This window comes from Daphnia pulicaria, chromosome 11 (assembly GCF_021234035.1).
Source record: "Daphnia pulicaria isolate SC F1-1A chromosome 11, SC_F0-13Bv2, whole genome shotgun sequence".
In the NCBI taxonomy this organism is placed as follows: Eukaryota; Metazoa; Arthropoda; class Branchiopoda; order Diplostraca; family Daphniidae; genus Daphnia; species Daphnia pulicaria.
In genome coordinates this window covers 3,548,193-3,569,427 of record NC_060923.1, presented here as the reverse complement: position 1 = coordinate 3,569,427, position 21,235 = coordinate 3,548,193, and the positions used below count along the sequence as shown (strand labels likewise).

General features: G+C 41.0%; 7 protein-coding genes and 1 long non-coding RNA gene across 8 annotated transcripts in view; 2 read left to right on the top strand and 6 right to left on the bottom strand.

Annotated features, from left to right (window-relative positions):
• Positions 1 to 21,235, bottom strand: part of LOC124315275 (cytochrome P450 3A2-like) — a 317,765-nt gene that overhangs the window by 189,228 nt on the left and 107,302 nt on the right. The gene's annotated exons all lie outside the window — the stretch shown is intronic.
• Positions 16 to 1,347, top strand: LOC124315788. Its single transcript, XR_006911676.1, has 3 exons — positions 16 to 69; positions 134 to 357; positions 1,186 to 1,347. It is a non-coding gene; the product is annotated as an uncharacterized LOC124315788 (long non-coding RNA).
• Positions 2,895 to 3,877, bottom strand: LOC124315599. Its single transcript, XM_046781377.1, has 3 exons — positions 3,564 to 3,877; positions 3,366 to 3,495; positions 2,895 to 3,265 (listed from the first exon to the last, which is right to left on the bottom strand). The coding sequence occupies exons 1-3, from the start codon at positions 3,702 to 3,704 to the stop codon at positions 2,901 to 2,903; spliced, it is 636 nt and encodes a 211-aa protein (XP_046637333.1). The 5' UTR covers positions 3,705 to 3,877; the 3' UTR covers positions 2,895 to 2,900.
• LOC124315216 (snake venom 5'-nucleotidase-like) lies at positions 6,161 to 9,424 on the bottom strand. The gene is made up of 12 exons (XM_046780739.1): positions 9,104 to 9,424; positions 8,928 to 8,994; positions 8,190 to 8,261; positions 7,996 to 8,121; positions 7,706 to 7,907; positions 7,425 to 7,622; positions 7,195 to 7,358; positions 7,025 to 7,124; positions 6,799 to 6,960; positions 6,625 to 6,734; positions 6,463 to 6,553; positions 6,161 to 6,391 (listed from the first exon to the last, which is right to left on the bottom strand). Exons 1-12 carry the CDS (start codon positions 9,388 to 9,390, stop codon positions 6,171 to 6,173), a joined length of 1,800 nt encoding a protein of 599 aa, XP_046636695.1. The 5' UTR covers positions 9,391 to 9,424; the 3' UTR covers positions 6,161 to 6,170.
• On the bottom strand, positions 10,685 to 12,462 carry LOC124315487 (extensin-2-like). Its single transcript, XM_046781200.1, has 3 exons — positions 12,434 to 12,462; positions 11,896 to 12,317; positions 10,685 to 11,484 (listed from the first exon to the last, which is right to left on the bottom strand). Exons 1-3 carry the CDS (start codon positions 12,435 to 12,437, stop codon positions 10,972 to 10,974), a joined length of 939 nt encoding a protein of 312 aa, XP_046637156.1. The 5' UTR covers positions 12,438 to 12,462; the 3' UTR covers positions 10,685 to 10,971.
• On the bottom strand, positions 13,346 to 15,120 carry LOC124315615 (40S ribosomal protein S9-like). Its single transcript, XM_046781401.1, has 4 exons — positions 15,023 to 15,120; positions 14,410 to 14,647; positions 14,000 to 14,186; positions 13,346 to 13,599 (listed from the first exon to the last, which is right to left on the bottom strand). The coding sequence occupies exons 2-4, from the start codon at positions 14,630 to 14,632 to the stop codon at positions 13,425 to 13,427; spliced, it is 585 nt and encodes a 194-aa protein (XP_046637357.1). The 5' UTR covers positions 14,633 to 14,647; positions 15,023 to 15,120; the 3' UTR covers positions 13,346 to 13,424.
• On the top strand, positions 18,249 to 19,222 carry LOC124315682 (tropomodulin-2-like). Its single transcript, XM_046781502.1, has 4 exons — positions 18,249 to 18,400; positions 18,558 to 18,697; positions 18,772 to 18,924; positions 18,992 to 19,222. Exons 2-4 carry the CDS (start codon positions 18,575 to 18,577, stop codon positions 18,992 to 18,994), a joined length of 279 nt encoding a protein of 92 aa, XP_046637458.1. The 5' UTR covers positions 18,249 to 18,400; positions 18,558 to 18,574; the 3' UTR covers positions 18,995 to 19,222.
• Positions 19,135 to 21,173, bottom strand: LOC124315412 (BTB/POZ and MATH domain-containing protein 4-like). Its single transcript, XM_046781077.1, has 2 exons — positions 21,010 to 21,173; positions 19,135 to 20,949 (listed from the first exon to the last, which is right to left on the bottom strand). Exon 2 carries the CDS (start codon positions 20,947 to 20,949, stop codon positions 19,864 to 19,866), a length of 1,086 nt encoding a protein of 361 aa, XP_046637033.1. The 5' UTR covers positions 21,010 to 21,173; the 3' UTR covers positions 19,135 to 19,863.

The window sequence follows — 21,235 nt, the reverse complement described above, 5'->3', positions numbered from 1 at the left end:
TAAATAATAGGAAAGTTTCATTTTTACGGTTTTTTCACCATGAAAATTGCAGTGTGCTTCTTAGAAAAGGTAAAGGTTGATATGCTTCATATCTGTTATATTTTCGTTAATGTAATACATTTCATTTTTACAGAGCATGTAAGAGATCCTTAAGCCAATTCTTATCATTGTTCATGACGGAAGAAGGACTTCACCCTACGTTCTGCTACGTCCTTATCTTCCCGACGTACGCTCATCCAGCTTCACTGCTTCAGTGCTTCTTATGCTGCAAAACAATTTTTCTTGCTTCACTGGCGAGTTGGATCACTTCAGTTGCTGTGACACACCTGTAGTCACTCACCACGGGATTATGGCCAGGTACCGGACAATTGACTTATTTTCGTAGATTATCTACTAGTCTACTAGTTATCTATTTGCGTAAAACACTTGTCAGTGTAGTAATTCCAAAATCAGGCCCTTCTTGCGCGTAAAAGAAGTGAAGTGTGTTACGTAGACGTTTCTTTTTTCTAACGCTAGATGGCTTTTCGATAATTTTCAGCTGTCAAAACAGTCAGTTTCAGTTACTTTGAAATCTCTTTAAACATTTATCGGCAGCTGTTGTGTGGAAATTTTTTAGTGGAAACTGACGATAACTATTCCTCCAACAATGCTCACTTGTTAGATTTTTTATAATGAATTTTTTTTTCTACTTCCGGTTTGCTCATTTCAGTCAGTAGTTCAGTAAATATTCATTCGAGGAGCAAAAGAACCACATATTCGTGATCCTCGTCAAATTTGTGGTAAAGTTCATGTTATCTTTTTTACGTACGCGTACTTCCGGTTTCCAAAATTTTCCTGAACTATAGTTCAGGAAAATTCTCGATTTTGGCCAAATTTTGGATTTCGTTTAAATCACACCTAATCGACCCCAAATTTCATGGAGATCACGAATATGTGATTTAATTTGACGACAGCTCAATGGTTGAGGCGCTGTGGTTACTTCCGGTCTACTTCCGGAATTTTTAAAAAAAAACTAGCAAGTGAGCTTTGTTCTGTTTACAGTTCTCAATATTGCAAGCTTGATTTTAAGTTAAAAAAATTGCATCTTTAAATCTTTGAGCTTAAAAACCTGATTATTGTTTCTATTTGTATTATGTAACTTTTATTGGCATGTCACTTAATAAGAATTGTTTTCTCTTTATTCAGGTAATGCAGAGGAAACGTCGAGAAGATGGACACTAAAACGTCGCCGGTGTCTCCAAAAAGTCAGCGCGGATCATCATTTGTTGTTGGTAATATGTTTGTGTTAGTTAACCCGTTGTCTGCCACGCCTTTGTTTTCCCCTAGCTCCTTAGCACGGGCCGCGCTGTTCGGTCTCATGGTTTACAAGCCGCGGGGTCGGAGAGTCGCCAAGCCCAAAATTTGCCGCAAGGCGCCTGTTTCAGGCAATGCACCATAGTTCCCCCTTTTCAGCACGGACTTGTCAGCAATGGCAAGTCCCACTTGGTCATGGATCCTTCAGACGTGGCGCGTAAAGTAGTAGAGAGCAACCTACGGGTCGTATGGCGTGGCAGCCAATGGGTTAACTTAGTGTATGTATATATATGTGTATGTATATGTATGTATGTGACTGTAAAATGTGGTGGAATTGTGGGTGGAGGTGGGACAACATAACAATTCGTACTTTAAGATTTTGTGTTCATTGACTTAATTTAATACAAAGTCTTGTTAAGAAATTGTATCAATATATTTCTCTCAATTGTAAAGTCTTTTATTGATGCAGAGGTCAACCACTTTCCTATTATTTATAAGATTTGAGAAAACCGAATCAACGGTTACAAGTTGGCTGCCTTAGTGGTGTAGTAACCCGAGGCAGAGAAGTGCTTTCGAATCTTCGGTGTAGTAGGTAGTAGTAACGTAAGTAGTGATGTAATACTCAGATGACTTCGGTGGTGTAGTACTTTGGAACATCAGTGTAGTATTCTGGAGCAGCGTACGTTGTAGTGAGGAAAACTAAAATATTGGTGTAGTACTCCGCTGCCTTCGTGGTGTAGTACTCCGCTGCCTTCGTGGTGTAGTACTCCGCTGCCTTCGTGGTGTAGTACTCCGCTGCCTTCGTGGTGTAGTACTCCGCTGCCTTCGTGGTGTAGTACTCCGCTGCCTTCGTGGTGTAGTACTCCGCTGCCTTCGTGGTGTAGTACTCCGCTGCCTTCGTGGTGTAGTACTCCGCTGCCTTCGTGGTGTAGTACTCCGCTGCCTTCGTGGTGTAGTACTCCGCTGCCTTCGTGGTGTAGTACTCCGCTGCCTTCGTGGTGTAGTACTCCGCTGCCTTCGTGGTGTAGTACTCCGCTGCCTTCGTGGTGTAGTACTCCGCTGCCTTCGTGGTGTAGTACTCCGCTGCCTTCGTGGTGTAGTACTCCGCTGCCTTCGTGGTGTAGTACTCCGCTGCCTTCGTGGTGTAAGCTGGAGCAACGTAGGTTGTAGTGCAGTACATGGACGCTTCAGTGGTGTGACAATCCTCGGTGTAGTAGCTGGGAACAGAATAGTACATGGCAGAATTTTTATAGCTAGTTGGAACATCGTAGGTTGGTAGACAAATATTTCGGAGCTTCTGCGTAGTTACATCGGGGAGCATAAGTTATGGTGTAATGTTTTGGAGCCTTGGTGGTGTAGCACTTGAGGGCCTCAGTGTAGTAACCGGTTGTTGCGGAATGTTCACGCCCATCATACCCAAGAGAAGTCGTCACACCAGTGGTCGAACCAGCCATCACTGTTGCAACATTCACAATAGAACAACGCCATAGTGTACCAAACAAATAATTTGAACATTAATATAAAAAAAAAACTAGCATATTGGCTATTAGAAAAAGAATAGAGTTAATTCACATTTCCATGAAAAATAAAAAAATATTCACCCATGATCACTTCTGTGTAGTATTCGACCGTTTTTGTACTCCGGTGCCTTGGTGATGTAGTACTTGTGAGCCTAGACGTAGTTCTCGACCCTTTGGTAGTGTAGCTCGGGGAAGACAAATACTTCGGGCATTCAGCGTAGTAGCTTGAGGCAACATGAGCTGTGGTGTAATAATCTGGAGCCTTGATGGAGTAGCACTTGAGAGCCTCAGTGTAGTAAGCTGGAGCAGCGGAAGTTGATCCTTAATAGTAAGACGGCACGGCAGTGTTGTGCTTTGGTACCCGCCATACCCAGGAGACATCGGTACACTATTGGTAGACCTAGCCATCAACGATACAACACCCAACAACAGCAGCACGACGCCATAGTTTACTAGACGATTAATAATTGTAACATTTTCAATTATGGTACTGGTATATTAACAAATAGAAAAAAGTAGAGTTGATTCACAACTCTATGGAAAATTTTTTACCTTTATTTAAAACTTTTAATCCGACGAAGAATGAAGTTGATGACAAATAGTGCACGGCAGTTCCTGTTGCCGTAACGGAGATGCTCAATCGGCTGCTGAAATCTTTCATCTTTTCTCTCCTTTCATACGACTAAGACAATAAATAATTTGTATATTTAGCAGTTGGCATATCAAAACTCGACGTAACAGAATATTTACCCATGATATGTAGTGGTGTAGAACTCCTGTGCCTTGGTGGTGTAGTGTTGAGGAGCCTCGGTGTAGTACTCTACCCTTCAGTACTGTAGCTCGGGGAAGAATAAAATTGCGGGGATTTTGTGTAGTAGCTCGGGGCAGCATGGTGGTGAAGTACTTGGGAGCATCGGTGTAGCAACTGGTTGTGTCGTAAGTTGTTTAGTGAGGCGGCAGTGTAGTGCTTTGGTATCCGCCATACCCAGGAGACATCGGTACACCAGTGGCTGAACCAGCCATCAACGACACAACACCCAACAACAGTACGACAGCATAGTTTACTAGACAGTTGCTGAATTCAAACATTACCATTCAACAATAACTGAATAGAAGCATATAGAAAAAAAAAATTGAAATTGATACACACCTAAATACGACAAACAGAAAATTTTCCCATGATTGAGAACTGATAGTACGATGAAGAATGCAGCTGATGGCAGATAGTGCAGTGTAGCTGTTACCTTGTCGGAGATACTCGCTCGACTGATCCCTGTCGACTTTTCCCTCGCCTCTTATACGACTTTTTCTCACCCCTCCTCTTAAGCCTTGCGGTTATTTTACCTTCTTGATAATGATGCAAAACGTCCCGTTCTCACCCAACCTCTACACCACTGCATGACACGTTTTACTTAATGATTTCCATGACCTTCGATTGAAATGCAAACTTGCCTTTCCTTCTGCAGGTGACGTTGCGGGGGATGGGTCTACAAAAACTAATATCAAAATGAATACCAAATAGCTTACCCTTGCGGCTATTGTACCTGCTTTGATAATGATGAAACACGTGTCATTCTCACCCAACCTCTACACCACCGCATGCCAGTTTTACGTAATGTTTCTCGTGACCTTCATGCTGACTGGACATACTGGTCGACTTGCATGCAAAAAACACAACGAAGACATGCAAAAAATGTAACGAATCTAAAACTCCTCACATATACGTTGACTTCCAGGTTACCTCGAGTATGAGTGAGGGTTACCTAGAGTCCAGAGCTATACTTCCAAAGTTATATCAAGGCCAGTAACGGCAACCACCGCCAACTCATCCATTCACCCCAAAACGAAATTCGTAACATTCGAGTTTGCACATAATCTGTTGGAAAAGATAAAATTATTATTGGCTATATGGATTTTTAAATAAAATGGTTTCCTATTATATATCTGTACTCATGTACATATATGTTTTCATGTACAGATCTGGTACATGTACATACACATGGCGGGTTATTCACTTTACACTCTTCATGCCACTGAAACTCGAAGCAGCAATTGGACAAGGATTTAACAAATATGTCATTTACAAATTTACACAAATTTACCTGTAAGAAATAAAACTCTACCTAACTCTTAGCTGGGTTGCCTTCTAAACCAAAGTAAAAACAGCCATAACAATAAACATGATGTTTCAGGGTACGCCACCAAACTTTCAAGATTCAGAAAAGATCCTATGGTTCATAAGCAAGAATACCTTCCTCCGTGTTTTATGAAAATCTGAATTGTAATGGTCTAGTAGCACTTAGCAGTCATGGGGAAATACCTTATCTTGATACATTTGTATTCCTCTATGTGTGGGCTTCAAACATATGTTTTATGCTTTTGACAGCATGAGGATCTAATGGATGGAAATTGACTGAGCGCTACTAGTCAACTTGTTGGAATGACTGACAATATGCAGCTAGAATTTGAAGAAATAAGTTAGAATAACATAAAAATAAGACAGTTGAACCTACATTAGATATGGAGTTAAATTCGGTATTTGAAATTACATCAGCAACAATTTGTTTCGCCCATTTCGCCTCGTTTCACGATATAAGAACAACAAGGGCGACACTGGCGACATCTATTAATGAGTTTTGAATCCAGTTAGTTGCACACTCATCACATGACAGTATGACACGTCGTTCGTTACTTCAAATTTCAAAACAATTAAAAAAATCAAATTTCAAAACAATTAAAAAAATTTAAGGAGATCGGATAATAAGTTAACTATTTTTAAGTGATAGATCACACAATCTTTAGCCAAAGATTGTTACTGAATTCTTGACTAAAAGTTTCCAGATAATTTCAGCTTTCAGCAGTTCTCATGTACCTGGCCAACTATTGACAACAGAAATGAAATGGTCTAATCCAATAATGCAAGCTCACAACCTATGGCTTCTGAAGCAAAATAATTGATGTTGCAAGTTATTTTACCAAAATTATTTTTAATTACTGTGTTCTTTAAGGCAAAAATGTTCACATTAATTTTTCCCTGTTTCAAGTTGTAAACACTCTCTCCATACCCCTACCAAAACTTGTGAAGACAAAACTCTGAAAACTGAAATATCAATCTGCCACCTGGTGAAACAACATAATTTAATTTTTTTTAGGCAGTTTTTCTGAAATAAGTAACTATTGTAAAAAATGTTCTTTGACAAGTTTATAAGATGAAACACAATGGCATTTTATTTGCCTATTGAGGAACTTTGATAAATTAGTACAAAAGGGATCTATCATAAAAAAAACGTTGGTTAAATTCATCTCAGCAAATGATTTCGAACTGATGAAATATATTATGTTCTTGGTATTACTTTATTATTGTTTGAGAGAGCAGTATAGTAGAAGTGCCGTCAATGAAGATATGGGAACAGCGAAAGTTGCGAAACCAGAAAGATTTGTCGATCCTGAATTCGCATTATTTTTCGTTTTTCCACAAGCCATTGTTTCATTGGTAAAGCGGATTCGACCTTCCACACCTGTCGTAATTGGTGAAATCCTTTCCATGTAACCAATAATCGTGTCTACATCGAGACTACCTATAGCGAAATAAATAGCGAAGGATCAGTGAGATTTCTGACTAAACGAAATTGAAATTTTTAGGCGTCACCCGTAAGTGTATGTTCAATAATGTTTCCTTTAATGGCGAAACCGTCTCCTCCACCCGCAAAAAAGCTAGCCACTGCGATGTCGTAAGTTTCCTAGTAATTGTGCAAATACAATTTCAGAATTAATATTAATATTTTTTCCGTGTAAAATGTATCAAAAGAACCTCAGGCTGTACGGGACGATAAATTGGAATGCGGCAATTATTGCAACGTGCTAAAAGTTCCGTTACTCTGTCCCCTTTGGACCTAGAGATGTCGTAGACAACACGTACACCTGTTGGTGTCAGTATAACAGAGTTAAACAACACAGCATGGAAAAGGTATCGCCACAAATTCACCTGCAACCTGCAGAAATCCACCGAAAGGATCCAAAGCTGTAGGATTATAATCGTGCACAGTAAACTCGAAAATATTCTTCAGCGTTTCGCCGCTGATTTTGATAATATCGACCGTATTACTGAAAGGAGCGACAGCAAGGAGATCGCCATAAGTGATGGATCCTGTCAATCAAAGTTAGGCCATTGAATCCAACAAATCGAAACTAAAAACAATAATTCAACCGACCATTTTGAGCACGTTCGTCGATAGAAGCCCGAATTCCTCCGCTGTTGACGAGAGCGATAGCTACTTTATTCCACTGGCCCTCGCCTGCAAACTTAGTGAACTGCATTGAAATAATAGGCATCATTAAATCCGCATAGCATCTTTCATAATAAATAAATTCGGTTGTTTACCAAATCGACGTACGCGTCAGCTAGGAAATTTCCGAGATTGCATTCAACCATTCGACATGACAGTCGATTTCCGTCTAAGAAAACCCGAGTTTTCCCAACTTCCTTTTCGGATAATGCTTCAACTTCTTTACGAAAAGGAATTAATTCCTGCAAGACGCTCGGATCTGTTTGAAAACTTTGATTAAGGCACAGCGTTGATCAATAAAATTTGGCTTGGCATAAAATACTACCTTGAGGTATACTCTTATCCATAAGAATAGGGAGACCTGCTGCGGCGATGACCTCTCCTTCGTCGTTAAATGTCACCATCAAGTTACCCAGGTATTTGCCAAACGCAAAAGCTTGGACGACTGGCACACTTTTCCCAGATGGCTGTTTCACCATAGTCGGATACGGTCCCTGTGGCTCTTCGATTGATGGAGCCGGACCTAACGGATAAGGAAGTATTAAACACTCAGAATAAAGAAAACAAAAACGAGCCAATAGATTAGACTATAAAGTTGTACGTTACCATTCCACAGAAAAGTGTTGGTGTGACCGCCTACCACCACGTCGATGTCTGGAACTTTTGAAGCAATTTCCATATCTTTTAGATAACCCGCGTGACCGACTGCAATCAGAATATTGACTCCGCTCTTCTTGAGGCGTTCCGCTTCATCCCGAACGCCCTGAACTTCGTCAAAGATTTTGACTTTACCCGCGGAGGAGATATACTACACAATTTGATCGTAATAAGCCAAAGGAAACAAATTTTTAGTTTTTACAGATTCGCTGGATTGTCTAAAGGTAAACTTATATTACCGTTGTTTCTGTAGTCAGATAACCAATAATTCCAACACTTTTCCCCCCAACTTGCACGACGATCGATTTAGAAATTTTCCCATCCAGCCGCGGTTCATTACTGCTGTCAATATTGGCTGCCAACACCTTATTGATTTAAAAAATATTTTTTTAAATAGTCTAATTATTTTAAAAATACACATTTGAGTGTTTACCGGGTGGTTGGCAGATTCCACAAATGGTATAAGCCCGTCAACTCCATCGTCAAATTCGTGATTGCCAAGAGACTATAAAAAACAAAGAAATTGAATGAAAAAGCAATTAATACAGGGAAACCCACAATCACATTAAAATCAAACCAATGGGTGATGAAAGAGCATTAGCAAGGGGATAGTATAGTAAACGACGGTAAACGACGTAAACAAATCCTTATTAAAAGGCTTTCACGACCAAGTACCGGGAAGTGGGGCGTTTCCCCATTTATTGTGGTGAAATAAAAGCACAAAAACGTTTTAAAAAATCCGGTTTTCCCCCTACGTCAAACATCATTACCGTACGTGATAGATCAATAATTCACAAACCAAAAAAAAACAATGCTATCGGGATGTGTACACATTTGAATCTAACGCGCCACACGGATGGGCGGCAACCACAACCAGGTCGATGAACAAGGAAAAAACACAAACATTTCGACTACAAAAACAAAATAGACAATGGGGAATTCAGCATAACCTTCGTTGCCAAATCATCGGATTGGAAAGTGACCATTAAACACGATGACGTCTTGTAAAAAATTTAGACAACGAAACTAAAAAGAGATAAGCAGCAAGTCGACAGCCAGTTCTTTGAAAAGATTTCGCTAAAAAGTAGGCCACAACCAGCCCACGATCGTATCGCTGAAGGGTTCGTACGTTAGGAATTTGAGAGTGAAAAGTAAACAAAAAATAACTTACCATAGCGGTTAGGTTTAGCATGTTTCCAAAGTGGCTAACGGCCTTCCATTTGTGAATGCTATACCAGCTGTTGAGCGGTGACGGCAAATTGGTTCAATAAACCGAATGTAAAAGAAAGTAGAAAGAAAATTCAGTTTTCAAATTTGCCGCAATTTTTTTAGATGGATGAGACTCACATGGTGCCCTGGAAGAAATCGCCAGCGTTGAGAAAAATCGTGTTCGGATGCTGATTCCGGATTTGTCGCGCTTGGTGGACGAGTCGAGCGTAGCCGCCGAAACAATTGCCTTTATCCGAGTCCTGTTGTCTGCAAGTCCCGGCATTTTTGTTGGCCTCGTCGAAACGGCAGTGAATGTCGTTTGTGTGCAAAATGGTCAAATTGAATGAAGCTGCTGACGTCCAATGGACAACAAATAGAAACAGCCATAGGAGCGGCACAGCGTTGCGTGTCGATATGGTTCGCATTTTTCACTAGACTGTGAAAACGCTAAGCGCTAAACCTTATGTTATACTCGGATTGGAGAAGAGGCGTCACGTGAAAAATTTCCTATTCACTTTCGTTGCCCTTGGCAACTAACCCACGCCCAATAAACTGTCTACTCAAGCTGCGCTCTACGGCAGCTCTGTACGTTTCGTCTCCTATTCAAATTCTTGCTCAACTTCCCGTGCCATTTGATCGCAAGTATTTCCAAACTTAATTTCGTGAGAAGGATGTATGGGAAAAGGAACTAATTGAAATTGATATCTCATCAACTAGATTATAAACCCATTTGTCCCATACGATGAAAGCGCATAATTAGTAAATCACCCCCAAACATTTCTCTCACAATAGTTGTTTATTTCGTTCGTACAGCTGCTTACCAGGCAGCTGCTTACCGCGTTCACACTGGCAGGAACGACGCAACGTTACGGAAGCGAGGCCTGGCGTAGCGTCATCAGTGTGGGGGAATCTGTAAGACAGTAACACAATAACCCTTATGCCAATTCCTTTGCCTTACAATGGGGGTGGTCGGGTGGATCTTATACCCATCTAACGCCACGGTACAAATTATTCAAAGGCTAAGGCTCTACGCTACGCTTTGCTTTGTAATGATGCGTTAAGTTTCTAAACGATAAGCACAATAGTTAAACCTAAAAATCTACAATCACATTACTTATAACACTGTTATCTGAATTTTGTAAGCTATGTGCTCATAATACTAAACAGCCAAGTGAAGCAAATACTGCTGTTGTCTCGTTACTGCTACGTCTTATTAATAATATAAGTGTTAAGGATATTCAATCCAAAAATATTTCCATAAAAGACAATACTAAAAAAAAAGAAAATAATAATAATAAAAAAACCTTTCACTTTTAGGTGTACCTGTGGTGTGTGAAGAAATTCAGAGAAAGGTAATCTTCATCACCATAACCAGGCTAATGACATCTCGGGTGAGTGAAGGATAGTGGCCTCCACCGCGACTAGCGGATCTTGTTCACATAATAATGAGGAGATTTAGGAACAGGAAACGAAGAAAAGAAATCAGAAACACGAAACTTTTTTCAAAATTGATATTAAACAAAGCTGTTACCAAAATCGATCTTGCGATGTACGTTTTCCGGTATTGACTGCGGAATGCATAATACCAATTTACGGTAAGCGATGATGACTATGATAAGAATGATAATTATAACTATTGGATCATGAAAGTATAATTGTTCATTAAACGGATTAAGCGACTTGAAACCAGATATTTGGAATGAAGCGATCCTTGACTAATTACCTTCAAATCAATGTATGAATCACCTGAACGTTTGAGTGCAACAAACAGAAAATGCCCACCACACAACAAGAATGCAGGATGTGTGCTGCATCCTAGTGTTAATTAATATTCAACCTTTAAATGTTCCGGACTGGTGAAGTAGAACAAGATTATTTACCCGCATAAATAGATTTATTATTTTATTCACATTTAACACCCATCGACTAGTAACAATGAAAAATATTTACCGCCATAATTTAAAGAAAATCGTATAAAAGAAATTTCAGCTCTAGTATTTGGGAGCTTAGTAAGCTGGAGAAGCATAGGCTGTGGTGTAATATTCTGGTGCTTTAGTGGTGTAGTAGCTAGGGGAAGAGTAATACTTCGGGGCTTCGGTGTAGTAACTGGGTGCAGCGTAAGTTGTGGTGTAATATTCCTGGGCTTTGGTGGTGTAGTATTGAGGGGCCTCTGTTTGGTAGTAACTAGGAGCTGAGTAGTACTTGGGAGCCTCGGTGTAGTAAGCTGGGGCGGCGTATGTTGTGGTGTAGTAAACTGGAGCTTCAGTGTAGTAACTGGGGGCAGCATACGTCGTAGTGTAGTAAGAAGCTGTGGTGTAATACTCGGGGGCCTTGGTGGTGTAGTAAACAGGAGCCTCTGTTTGGTAGTAGCTTGGAGCAGAGTAATACTTGGGTTCCTCGGTGTAGTAGGCTGGGGCAGCATACGTGGTTGTGTAGTATTCGGCCTTTTCGGTGTAGTACTTGGGGGCTTCGGTGTAGTAGCTAGGTGTGGCGTAAGTTGTGGTGTAATAAACTGGAGCCTCGGTGTAGTATTTGGGTTCAACGTAGTACGAAGGGGCAGCCGCTGTGTAGTAAGTTGGGGCTACGTAATACTTGGAAGCCTCAGTTGTGGTTGTGTAGCTCGGGGCAGAGTAATACTTCGGTGCTTCGGTGTAGTAACTAGGAGCAGCGTAGGTTGTAGTGTAGTAAACTGGAGCCTCGGTGTAATATTCAGCCGCTTTGGTGGTGTAGTAACTTGGAGCCTCAGTGTAGTAAGCTGGGGCAGCGTAGGTAGTAGTGTAATACTCAGGTGCCTTGGTGGTGTAGTACTTGGGAGCCTCGGTATAGTAAACTGAGGCAGCGTAGGTTGTAGTGTAATACTCAGGTGCCTTGGTGGTGTAGTAAGTTGGAGCCTCGGTGTAGTAGCTAGGAGCAGGGTAGTACGTGGTAGCCTCGGTGTAGTAAGATGGGGCAGCGTAGGTAGTCGTGTAATACTCGGGTGCCTTGGTGGTGTAGTACTTGGGAGCCTCGGTGTAGTAAGTCGGGGCAGCATACGTAGTCGTGTAGTACTCGGGCGCTTTTGTGGTGTAGCTCGGGGCAGAGTAATACTTTGGCGCTTCGGTGTAGTAGCTAGGGGCAGCGTACGTTGTGGTGTAATACTCGGGTGCCTTTGTGGTGTAGTACTTGGGGGCCTCGGTGTAGTAGGTCGGTGTAGCGTATGTTGTTGTGTAGTAAGGCGGCGGCGTGGGGTAGTATTCCTTCGCCGTTGTGGTTTGGTAAGAATATCCACCGTACCCAGGAGACATCGGTACACTCGTGGTCGACCCAGCCATCAACGAAACAACACTCAGCAGCAGCACGACGCCATAATTAACTAGACAATTAGTAAATTTAAACATTATTAACCAATATAAATTCCTAAGTAACAACTAGAACATTAGAACAACAATAGAATTTAATTTAGTAATCAACAGAAAAGTAACTATTTACCCATGATTGCGAACTGGTGGTACGATGGAGATACAGTAGGAGACAAGTAGTGCACTGCAGTTGTTGTGTCGGAGATGCTCACTCGACTGATTTTAATTGTCTTTTCCCTCGCATTTTATACCAATTTTTCTCATCCTGCTGTTTTACACCTTAAGCCTTGCGGCTATTCTAATTCTTGATAATGATGTAGCACGTGCCATTCTCACCCTACCTCTCTGTTACTGTATGACACTCTTACCTAATTTTCTCCATGAACTTATTTAATTCTCACCCTACCTCTTTATTGCATGACATTGTTATGTTTTATTAAGATGTTCTGCATTATCTTCCATCATCATCAGAATTGTATATTTATTTAAAAATTTAGGCTTTACAGTTATTTCCGAAAAAAAATTTTTTTTGTTTTAATGGGGGAGGTTATTGGTGATTGTGCAATTATCTCATTGCACATTATTATATGCAATTAACTCTAACAAATTATTTCAACTAGCATTTCAAATTTTGATCTTTTAACTAGATTGTTTATTAATGTGTTTATTTTAGACACTTTTTCTTTACAAATATTATAGCATAAAACGGTACTACTTCATTGTCTTATCACACAATCAACGTGTAAAACAAGATCAAATTATAGGCACTTATGTTGTTCAAATACGTTATTTATTACACGGATATAATTGTAATTCAAATTAATGGGATGTATTATCAATTTACCTCACTTCATATGAGTTATTGAGTTTCTATCTTATTATATATACAACAGCTACTGTATCTTGTGCTAAGATAAATTAGCCAATTTCTGCCTTCGGCTATTTCAAAGAATTTTCGCCAGATTCGTACATCAATGACAAGTTTCTTTGCTTACAGCTAGACTCAAAATGGTTCTGGGAACACAATCAAACAACTCATTTCAAGCGCACAAATTGTATTACTGATCACAAGAACAGATAAAATTGCGAGGCTCAAATCAAGTGAACAGGGGGCGAATATTCTACTCGTCATCCTCTTCACCACCATCTCCGCCATCCGTGCCCTTCTTCAAGTTCTTCCTCTTGACACGACCAGCACGGCCGCCACCGAATGGCGAGCGAAGGGCAAAATCGATGTGCTTCTGCGAATCCAAACGGACGATGAAGCTGGGGATGTTCACCAACTGCTTGCGAACACTGCAAATGCAAAGAATAAAGAATAAATAAACGAACGTTAAGGGAAATTCAGACAGAGGAAAGGATCGAGTCAAATTTGCCCACCGAGCTGAAAGTGTCTACCCAGAACTAGACATCAGGCGTGCAGTGTTGCAAGCAACAACTCCAGTGGCCTTTGAGAAATATTTCTCCCGTCTGTCAATATGTGTGCAGACTAATCCACTTCATGTCACTGCGCAGTGGAACAGAATCGAACCAAAAACGTGGGGATTCATGGGCGTTGACTGTTGCGAGCAACAGCCTAGTGGCCCGAAAGACACAACGTCTCGTTAGAACACCGTCAAGGAGAATCTTCACCTCGGTGACGTGTTAGGCAACTCTTTTAAAATTGAGGGAATGCTGTTAGCACACGAGTGAATACCGGATGTGTCGCTGGCGGATGAGAACGCGGGCGTGGTGAATCGATTTAGCCAAACCCAATTTGAAAACTTGGGTCTGCAGGCGACGCTCCAAAAAGTCTTCAACCTTCAAGCTGAGCACGTAATCGAGCTTCATGCGTCCCTCTTCCAATACACCAATGCGGACCAATCGACGGAGAAGGGCGTTACCTTTGAACATAAAAGAGATTCATGATTATTCCTGCAGTTTAAATATATGAGAAACAATAACAACTGCATCACTAATTCATTCAGTTATAGCTCATGTGAGGCTTGACATCAGGTCTCAGCCAAGAAGTGTCAGATAATGTGCATCATGCAAATTAGTTCTATTTCAACAACACTACCATGCTCAATCTGCATGCTTGAATTATTACATAAAAATGATATTTACCTTCAAACAGACGTTTGCCATCCTTCTCGTCAAGAGTGAGCAACTCTCTGGCAGCTTTACGGATCTTGGCCAAAGTGTACTTGACCCTCCAGACTTCCCTCTTGTTACGCAGACCATATTCACCAATCAACTTGAGCTCTTGATCCAAACGAGCCTTTTCGAAGGGGCGGCGAGGTGCAACGCACACCTTCCGCTGGACCAATGGAGCACGATGGTTCACCATTTTTTACTCTTCAGCCTGCAGAATAAAACACATTTTCATTAGTCTAAGGAAATATAACAAAAACCCATCAATCAGCTAAGAACATTGATATTGTCGCCTAGTCACGAATCAGGTCAATCTACATCAAGATTCCTGGGATTAAAACTGTCAATTACTTTAGCCTCATTCCAACAACAATCTCTATTTGATCAAGAGTAGTTATCAAGTAGAACAGAGGCATGAACCGATCACCGGTATCGAATCTGTTGAGATCTCAAGCATCCTTTCAATTTGGTCACAGAAATCAATACTACCGTAAACTATCACACACCATGACAAATTTCCTTCATTCAACAACCCATTAAATAATTAAGATCACAGAAATATATCTTAAAAAGAGGAAATCCTTACCAACACAACTGCAACTGATAGCAGGCGAGAGCGAATAGAAGACAGAAGGCTAAGACTACTGCAAGTTATAAAACATGGAAGCCTTGTCTGACCACAGTCTGTACTCTATAGTGCGCGCAATTCAAAAATGGCAAAATGGCATTGCTTTGTCACTTTGTGTGGTCTAAAAAATAAACAAGCCCAACCCCATTCTTCCCATACAACACACAACAGTGAGTAAAGAAGAAATAGACTATACCAAATATAATAACTGATTTCTTAATTGTCATTAAAGTTAAGTTTAGGGCTTTAGGCCTACTCTGAATTTCCTCGAGTGTGTATTCCGGATCGAAAAACATGGACCAAAACGTAAACATAATAATGCAATGTTCCTTTCAAACTGATTGGTATATCAAAGTGTTGATGACATTGAAATTTCAAACTTCTCACTTTAATTTTTAACTGACAATAACACAATATTAATAATAATTTGTCAATCTACTATCGATAGCAAAGAGTAACAGTAAATAAAAATATAGTGTTCAATTTCAAGGTTGGCTTTAAACGGATAGGCCTTTATTGCTAATTTAAAATGTTGCAATGTTGCGCAATTGAGGTAATGGGGTATGGCACGTGTTACATCACTATCAAATAGGTACTAGAATAGCCGCAAGGCTTAAGGTGTAAAACAGCAGGATGAGAAAAATTGGTATAAAATGCGAGGGAAAAGACAATTAAAATCAGTCGAGTGAGCATCTCCGACACAACAACTGCAGTGCACTACTTGTCTCCTACTGTATCTCCATCGTACCACCAGTTCGCAATCATGGGTAAATAGTTACTTTTCTGTTGATTACTAAATTAAATTCTATTGTTGTTCTAATGTTCTAGTTGTTACTTAGGAATTTATATTGGTTAATAATGTTTAAATTTACTAATTGTCTAGTTAATTATGGCGTCGTGCTGCTGCTGAGTGTTGTTTCGTTGATGGCTGGGTCGACCACGAGTGTACCGATGTCTCCTGGGTACGGTGGATATTCTTACCAAACCACAACGGCGAAGGAATACTACCCCACGCCGCCGCCTTACTACACAACAACATACGCTACACCGACCTACTACACCGAGGCCCCCAAGTACTACACCACAAAGGCACCCGAGTATTACACCACAACGTACGCTGCCCCTAGCTACTACACCGAAGCGCCAAAGTATTACTCTGCCCCGAGCTACACCACAAAAGCGCCCGAGTACTACACGACTACGTATGCTGCCCCGACTTACTACACCGAGGCTCCCAAGTACTACACCACCAAGGCACCCGAGTATTACACGACTACCTACGCTGCCCCAGTTTACTATACCGAGGCTCCAAAGTACTACACCACCAAGGCACCCGAGTATTACACGACTACCTACTCTGCTCCTAGCTACTACACCGAGGCTCCAACTTACTACACCACCAAGGCACCTGAGTATTACACTACAACCTACGCTGCCCCAGTTTACTATACCGAGGCTCCAAAGTACTACACCACCAAGGCACCTGAGTATTACACTACTACCTACGCTGCCCCAGCTTACTACACTGAGGCTCCAAGTTACTACACCACCAAAGCGGCTGAATATTACACCGAGGCTCCAGTTTACTACACTACAACCTACGCTGCTCCTAGTTACTACACCGAAGCACCGAAGTATTACTCTGCCCCGAGCTACACAACCACAACTGAGGCTTCCAAGTATTACGTAGCCCCAACTTACTACACAGCGGCTGCCCCTTCGTACTACGTTGAACCCAAATACTACACCGAGGCTCCAGTTTATTACACCACAACTTACGCCACACCTAGCTACTACACCGAAGCCCCCAAGTACTACACCGAAAAGGCCGAATACTACACAACCACGTATGCTGCCCCAGCCTACTACACCGAGGAACCCAAGTATTACTCTGCTCCAAGCTACTACCAAACAGAGGCTCCTGTTTACTACACCACCAAGGCCCCCGAGTATTACACCACAGCTTCTTACTACACTACGACGTATGCTGCCCCCAGTTACTACACTGAAGCTCCAGTTTACTACACCACAACATACGCCGCCCCAGCTTACTACACCGAGGCTCCTAAGTACTACTCAGCTCCTAGTTACTACCAAACAGAGGCTCCTCAATACTACACCACCAAAGCCCAGGAATATTACACCACAACTTACGCTGCACCCAGTTACTACACCGAAGTTCCGAAATATTACTCTGCCCCTAGCTACTACACCGAGGCTCCCAAGTACTACACCACCAAGGCACCTGAGTATTATACCACCACCTACGCTGCCCCAACCTACTACACCGAGGCGACAAAATATTATTAAGAGGAAACTTGGTTTTTAGTGTGAGTTCTTTCCTAGAAAATTTCATTTTATCGATATCCTGGTTACTCTCAAATCGTTACGGAAATAGTCGTGAAATATACATAAATTTATTTGCTCTAGCAAATCGTATTTTTCTTATTATAATCTTAATGGCAGAAAAATCATTCATAAATAGTGAAGTGTTAACAATTTCTGAAATTTTCATGGATTTTCAAAATGAAAGTCGAGTGTAGTACGTACTAAAAGAACGAAACGGTTTTACACTTGTATTTTGTGCCGTAACTTGGGTAAATATTTGCTTTGAAAAATTGATACTATTTGAGTTGCGTTGGTTATAACTAAGTTTATTTTCCTTTATAAAATATCGCGAAAATTATTACTGTTAAATTAAAATTCTCACTTCTACTAATATTTTAGATTCAAAACTTTTGAATGAAAAATTAAACTTCTACTGCATTCTCTCTTAATTTCAATTGAACTTCACGCGCGACTATAGAGCAAAAATTTCGAAGAAATTGCCGTCAGGTATGAAAAGTTCTTTAATTGGGACAATTTTGTCCGTGTTCCGTATTGCCTTTTTTTTGCATTTACAGCAATCGATAGAGAACAAAAAAAAAACACAGGGTCTTGCCAGGAAAGGGGACGCCAAAATATTTCACTAAAATAACTAGCTACTCCATTTGACTGCGACGTATAAATATTCCTGCTTCCCGCTTGTCCGTGCCAGAAAGAGAGCTGGTACTGCGCAACCGCCCCCACCTTTTAAAAAAAAGTTGTCTTTTTTTTATTTTCCCTACTGTGGTCCGATGTCATGTTTTGTTTCGTCAGATAGGCAGTTCAGTCAACTCTTTTATCTGGCGTTTTGCCTGGGTCCTTGCTTCTTCTACACATCGGGCGGAGAAAGAAATCGAGGCAACAATAGACACGTCAATATACCAGAGACCGGTTCAGCAGGGAGTTGTTTCAAAGTTGTCGAGTGTCTTGTGGCTATCTAGCAACGTGCAGAGATCAAAAGTTTCAGGAAAGGTAAGTTTTGTACAACTATCCGTATCTTGATTTTAATTGCGGAGATTTTTTCTACGGGGGAAAAAAAAACCATATCTTTTGTGCTTTTGTGTTGCCTGTCTTTTGGCAAACTATATCCCTTTTATTATATCTGTCTATTCAAAAAATCTCTATTTAGCTGTTCTACACAACCCCATGGCATCCACAAAGACTAATGAAAAAGCTCAAAAGGAAGACGACGACTTTGACGTCGACGATCTCCTGACTCAACTTTCTGCGGAGGAGTTGGAAATGCTCTCCAAAGAAGTCGATCCCGATGTCCGTAAATGCATTTTGAATTTTTTCTTTTCTCTGTAAAAAAAACAAATTGTTGGCAATATTTTTATGTGTAGGATAAGTTTGTTCCTCCTGCTGAGCGCACTAATTACCACTGCGAACGAAAAGACACCGGTAAAATGGACAAGAAACATCTTAACGACCACATTAGCAAAATTGCACTGGAAACGCCCGATCAACCCGAAAATGTGCCGTTTAGCGGTAAAAAGGTAACGATCTGATTGTGATGTTTGCGCTATTCGTTCAATCACCGGATTCTTATTTCGCGGCTTAAAGTAAAACTATCGTCGCTACACGGTGCCAGAGAAGCCGCCGCTAAAGAAAATGATGTCGTTCGACCCAACAACATCGCCAACGTATATCTTGTGTAGTCTTCCACATCCCACTTCCTTCCATCAAATGGTTATTCTTTTTTTTTCAAATTTAGTTAAATATCGTCATACAAAAATTTGATATGCTGAAAACTTCAAAATTAGCAATCTTTAATAAATGTCCTTTTGTCAGATTTTTTTAAGTTTAAGTAGAGCAATTTAAGAATTTACCTCCCAATTTTATTTTCAAGGTAACTGGAATGAATAAACCTCGAAAGTGTAACAATTTTGTAGCTTTTCCAGTTTCAAGCGGATTCAATTATAATTTATAACTGTTCTACTATGCTAAACATTACGAGATGTTACTGTTATAAATCCCATATGATTGTGGGTTGTGATTGGCCAGATCAAACAATTACAAATATTGCACGAGTAAAGCTCTTAAATGACTAAAATTCAATGAACAAATTCAATGTTTGGTAACATACCGAGAGACACCAGTTTTACCCTTGCGTTGACAGGAACACACATCACAACACGGAAACTTTGAACGAACGAAACTTTCACCGGACACGATTTCAAAACGTCCTTTCTCATCCACCTGTTTCTTGTTCTGGTTTTTTAAAATTCGTCTGCAGTTTTCTGAACCAGCCCCTTTTAGCTGAGATCACTTTTGACAGCCAGAAATCATTTTCAACTAGAATTCAATTGACGATACCTTTGAATGAGCGTTTAAGAGTTCCAAAATAAACAAATTGATACGGTAAATATTCCGTTCATTAAGGCCTGTATTATCCCGAATCAAAATGTAATCACGAAACAGTTGAGTGTAATGAGTTAACCAGGAACCTTCTCAGTCCGTGACCTCTTTGCTGAAGGAAACTTGGCTATGTCCACCATGCGTCGAGTGACAGTCAAGCAAAGGTCGGGATAGCTCTTCATCAATTTCTCCCATTCTTCCTGGTGGCAAATTTCTTTTCCATTGCTGATGACGCAATCCAGAGCCGCTTTCTTCAACTTGTCGATCGATTGCAGGTCGGCCCAAATCAGTAGTTCAACGGCGTTTTTAACGGTGACGCATGGCAAGAGGTACTGGACACAATCTTCTTTCAAGTCTTTGATGTCGTACTTGTCGGCGGCCACGAACAGTGGTTGAGCCGTGCCTTCAGTCAACGGAGTGCTACACCGGCCGGAGTAAATGTAGTGGAGCAGTTCTTTAAAAATCTCGGGTACAATATCTTCGATGACGACTTTTCTCGTCTTTGACTCTTGCATGTCGTGCTGGAACATTGCGGCAAAGACGGGGCTCCTGGCTGACAAGATGGCCACATGCCCGCCGATCGTTTCGTAATTTCCAAAACAAAACTGGACATCCGAATGAGTTTGACGAGCCAACAGATCCGCCATGTGATTCAGGGCGCTGATCTCACCGACACCGAACATCTTGAACTTGATCCAGAGAAAACAGGAAAACAATGGCGGCTGCAGATTGGCGATACTAACATACGTTTTGGTCGATTTCCAGAATCCATGACGTAGGCCTACTTCCTTCAACGTGATTGCATTTCCGTTGATTGTAGACCAAACAGCGTAAGGTCGTCGTCGGTGGGAATCTAGCGGGCCCAAGAGCGAGACCGGTGAAGTGTCGTTAACATTCACGTTGTCCATCTTAAACGATTTGACCTGCGTCAAAAAGATCTCAAAACAATACCGCCGTGAGCCATCGTCTTTGACGAGGAAGTTGTACACGCACGAGACGTTGAAGTAGCAAACATCCAAGGGGGCGTAATTCAGCTGGAATCTCTCAGTTTCTCTTGCTTGACAAATACTGGTTGTCTTATTCAGCCATGTTGTCCATTTCACACACGTCAAATCGTCATCCACTTTCTCGAAAGTGATGGGCACCTTTATTGTATCGTCCATCTTGGAAAATCAGAAATTAATATTGGGAAATAAAAAATTCGACTATTAAACTGTTGATACCTGGGTAAAAGCTGGTGAAATTAATTTCGATTGAAGATCTTTTTTAACGACGAGAAGAGCTACAACACGTCAGATCACTGTGACTAGCGACCTTCAACTGTTTCCCTGTTTCGGTTTTCTTTATTTCAGTGGGGGGGGGGGGTTAAGTTCTTGACCTTTGACGACCTTGAGCCCTGAGGAAAGACGTAATTTAGATTTTTAAACATTATTCGAAAAGCATTTTTCA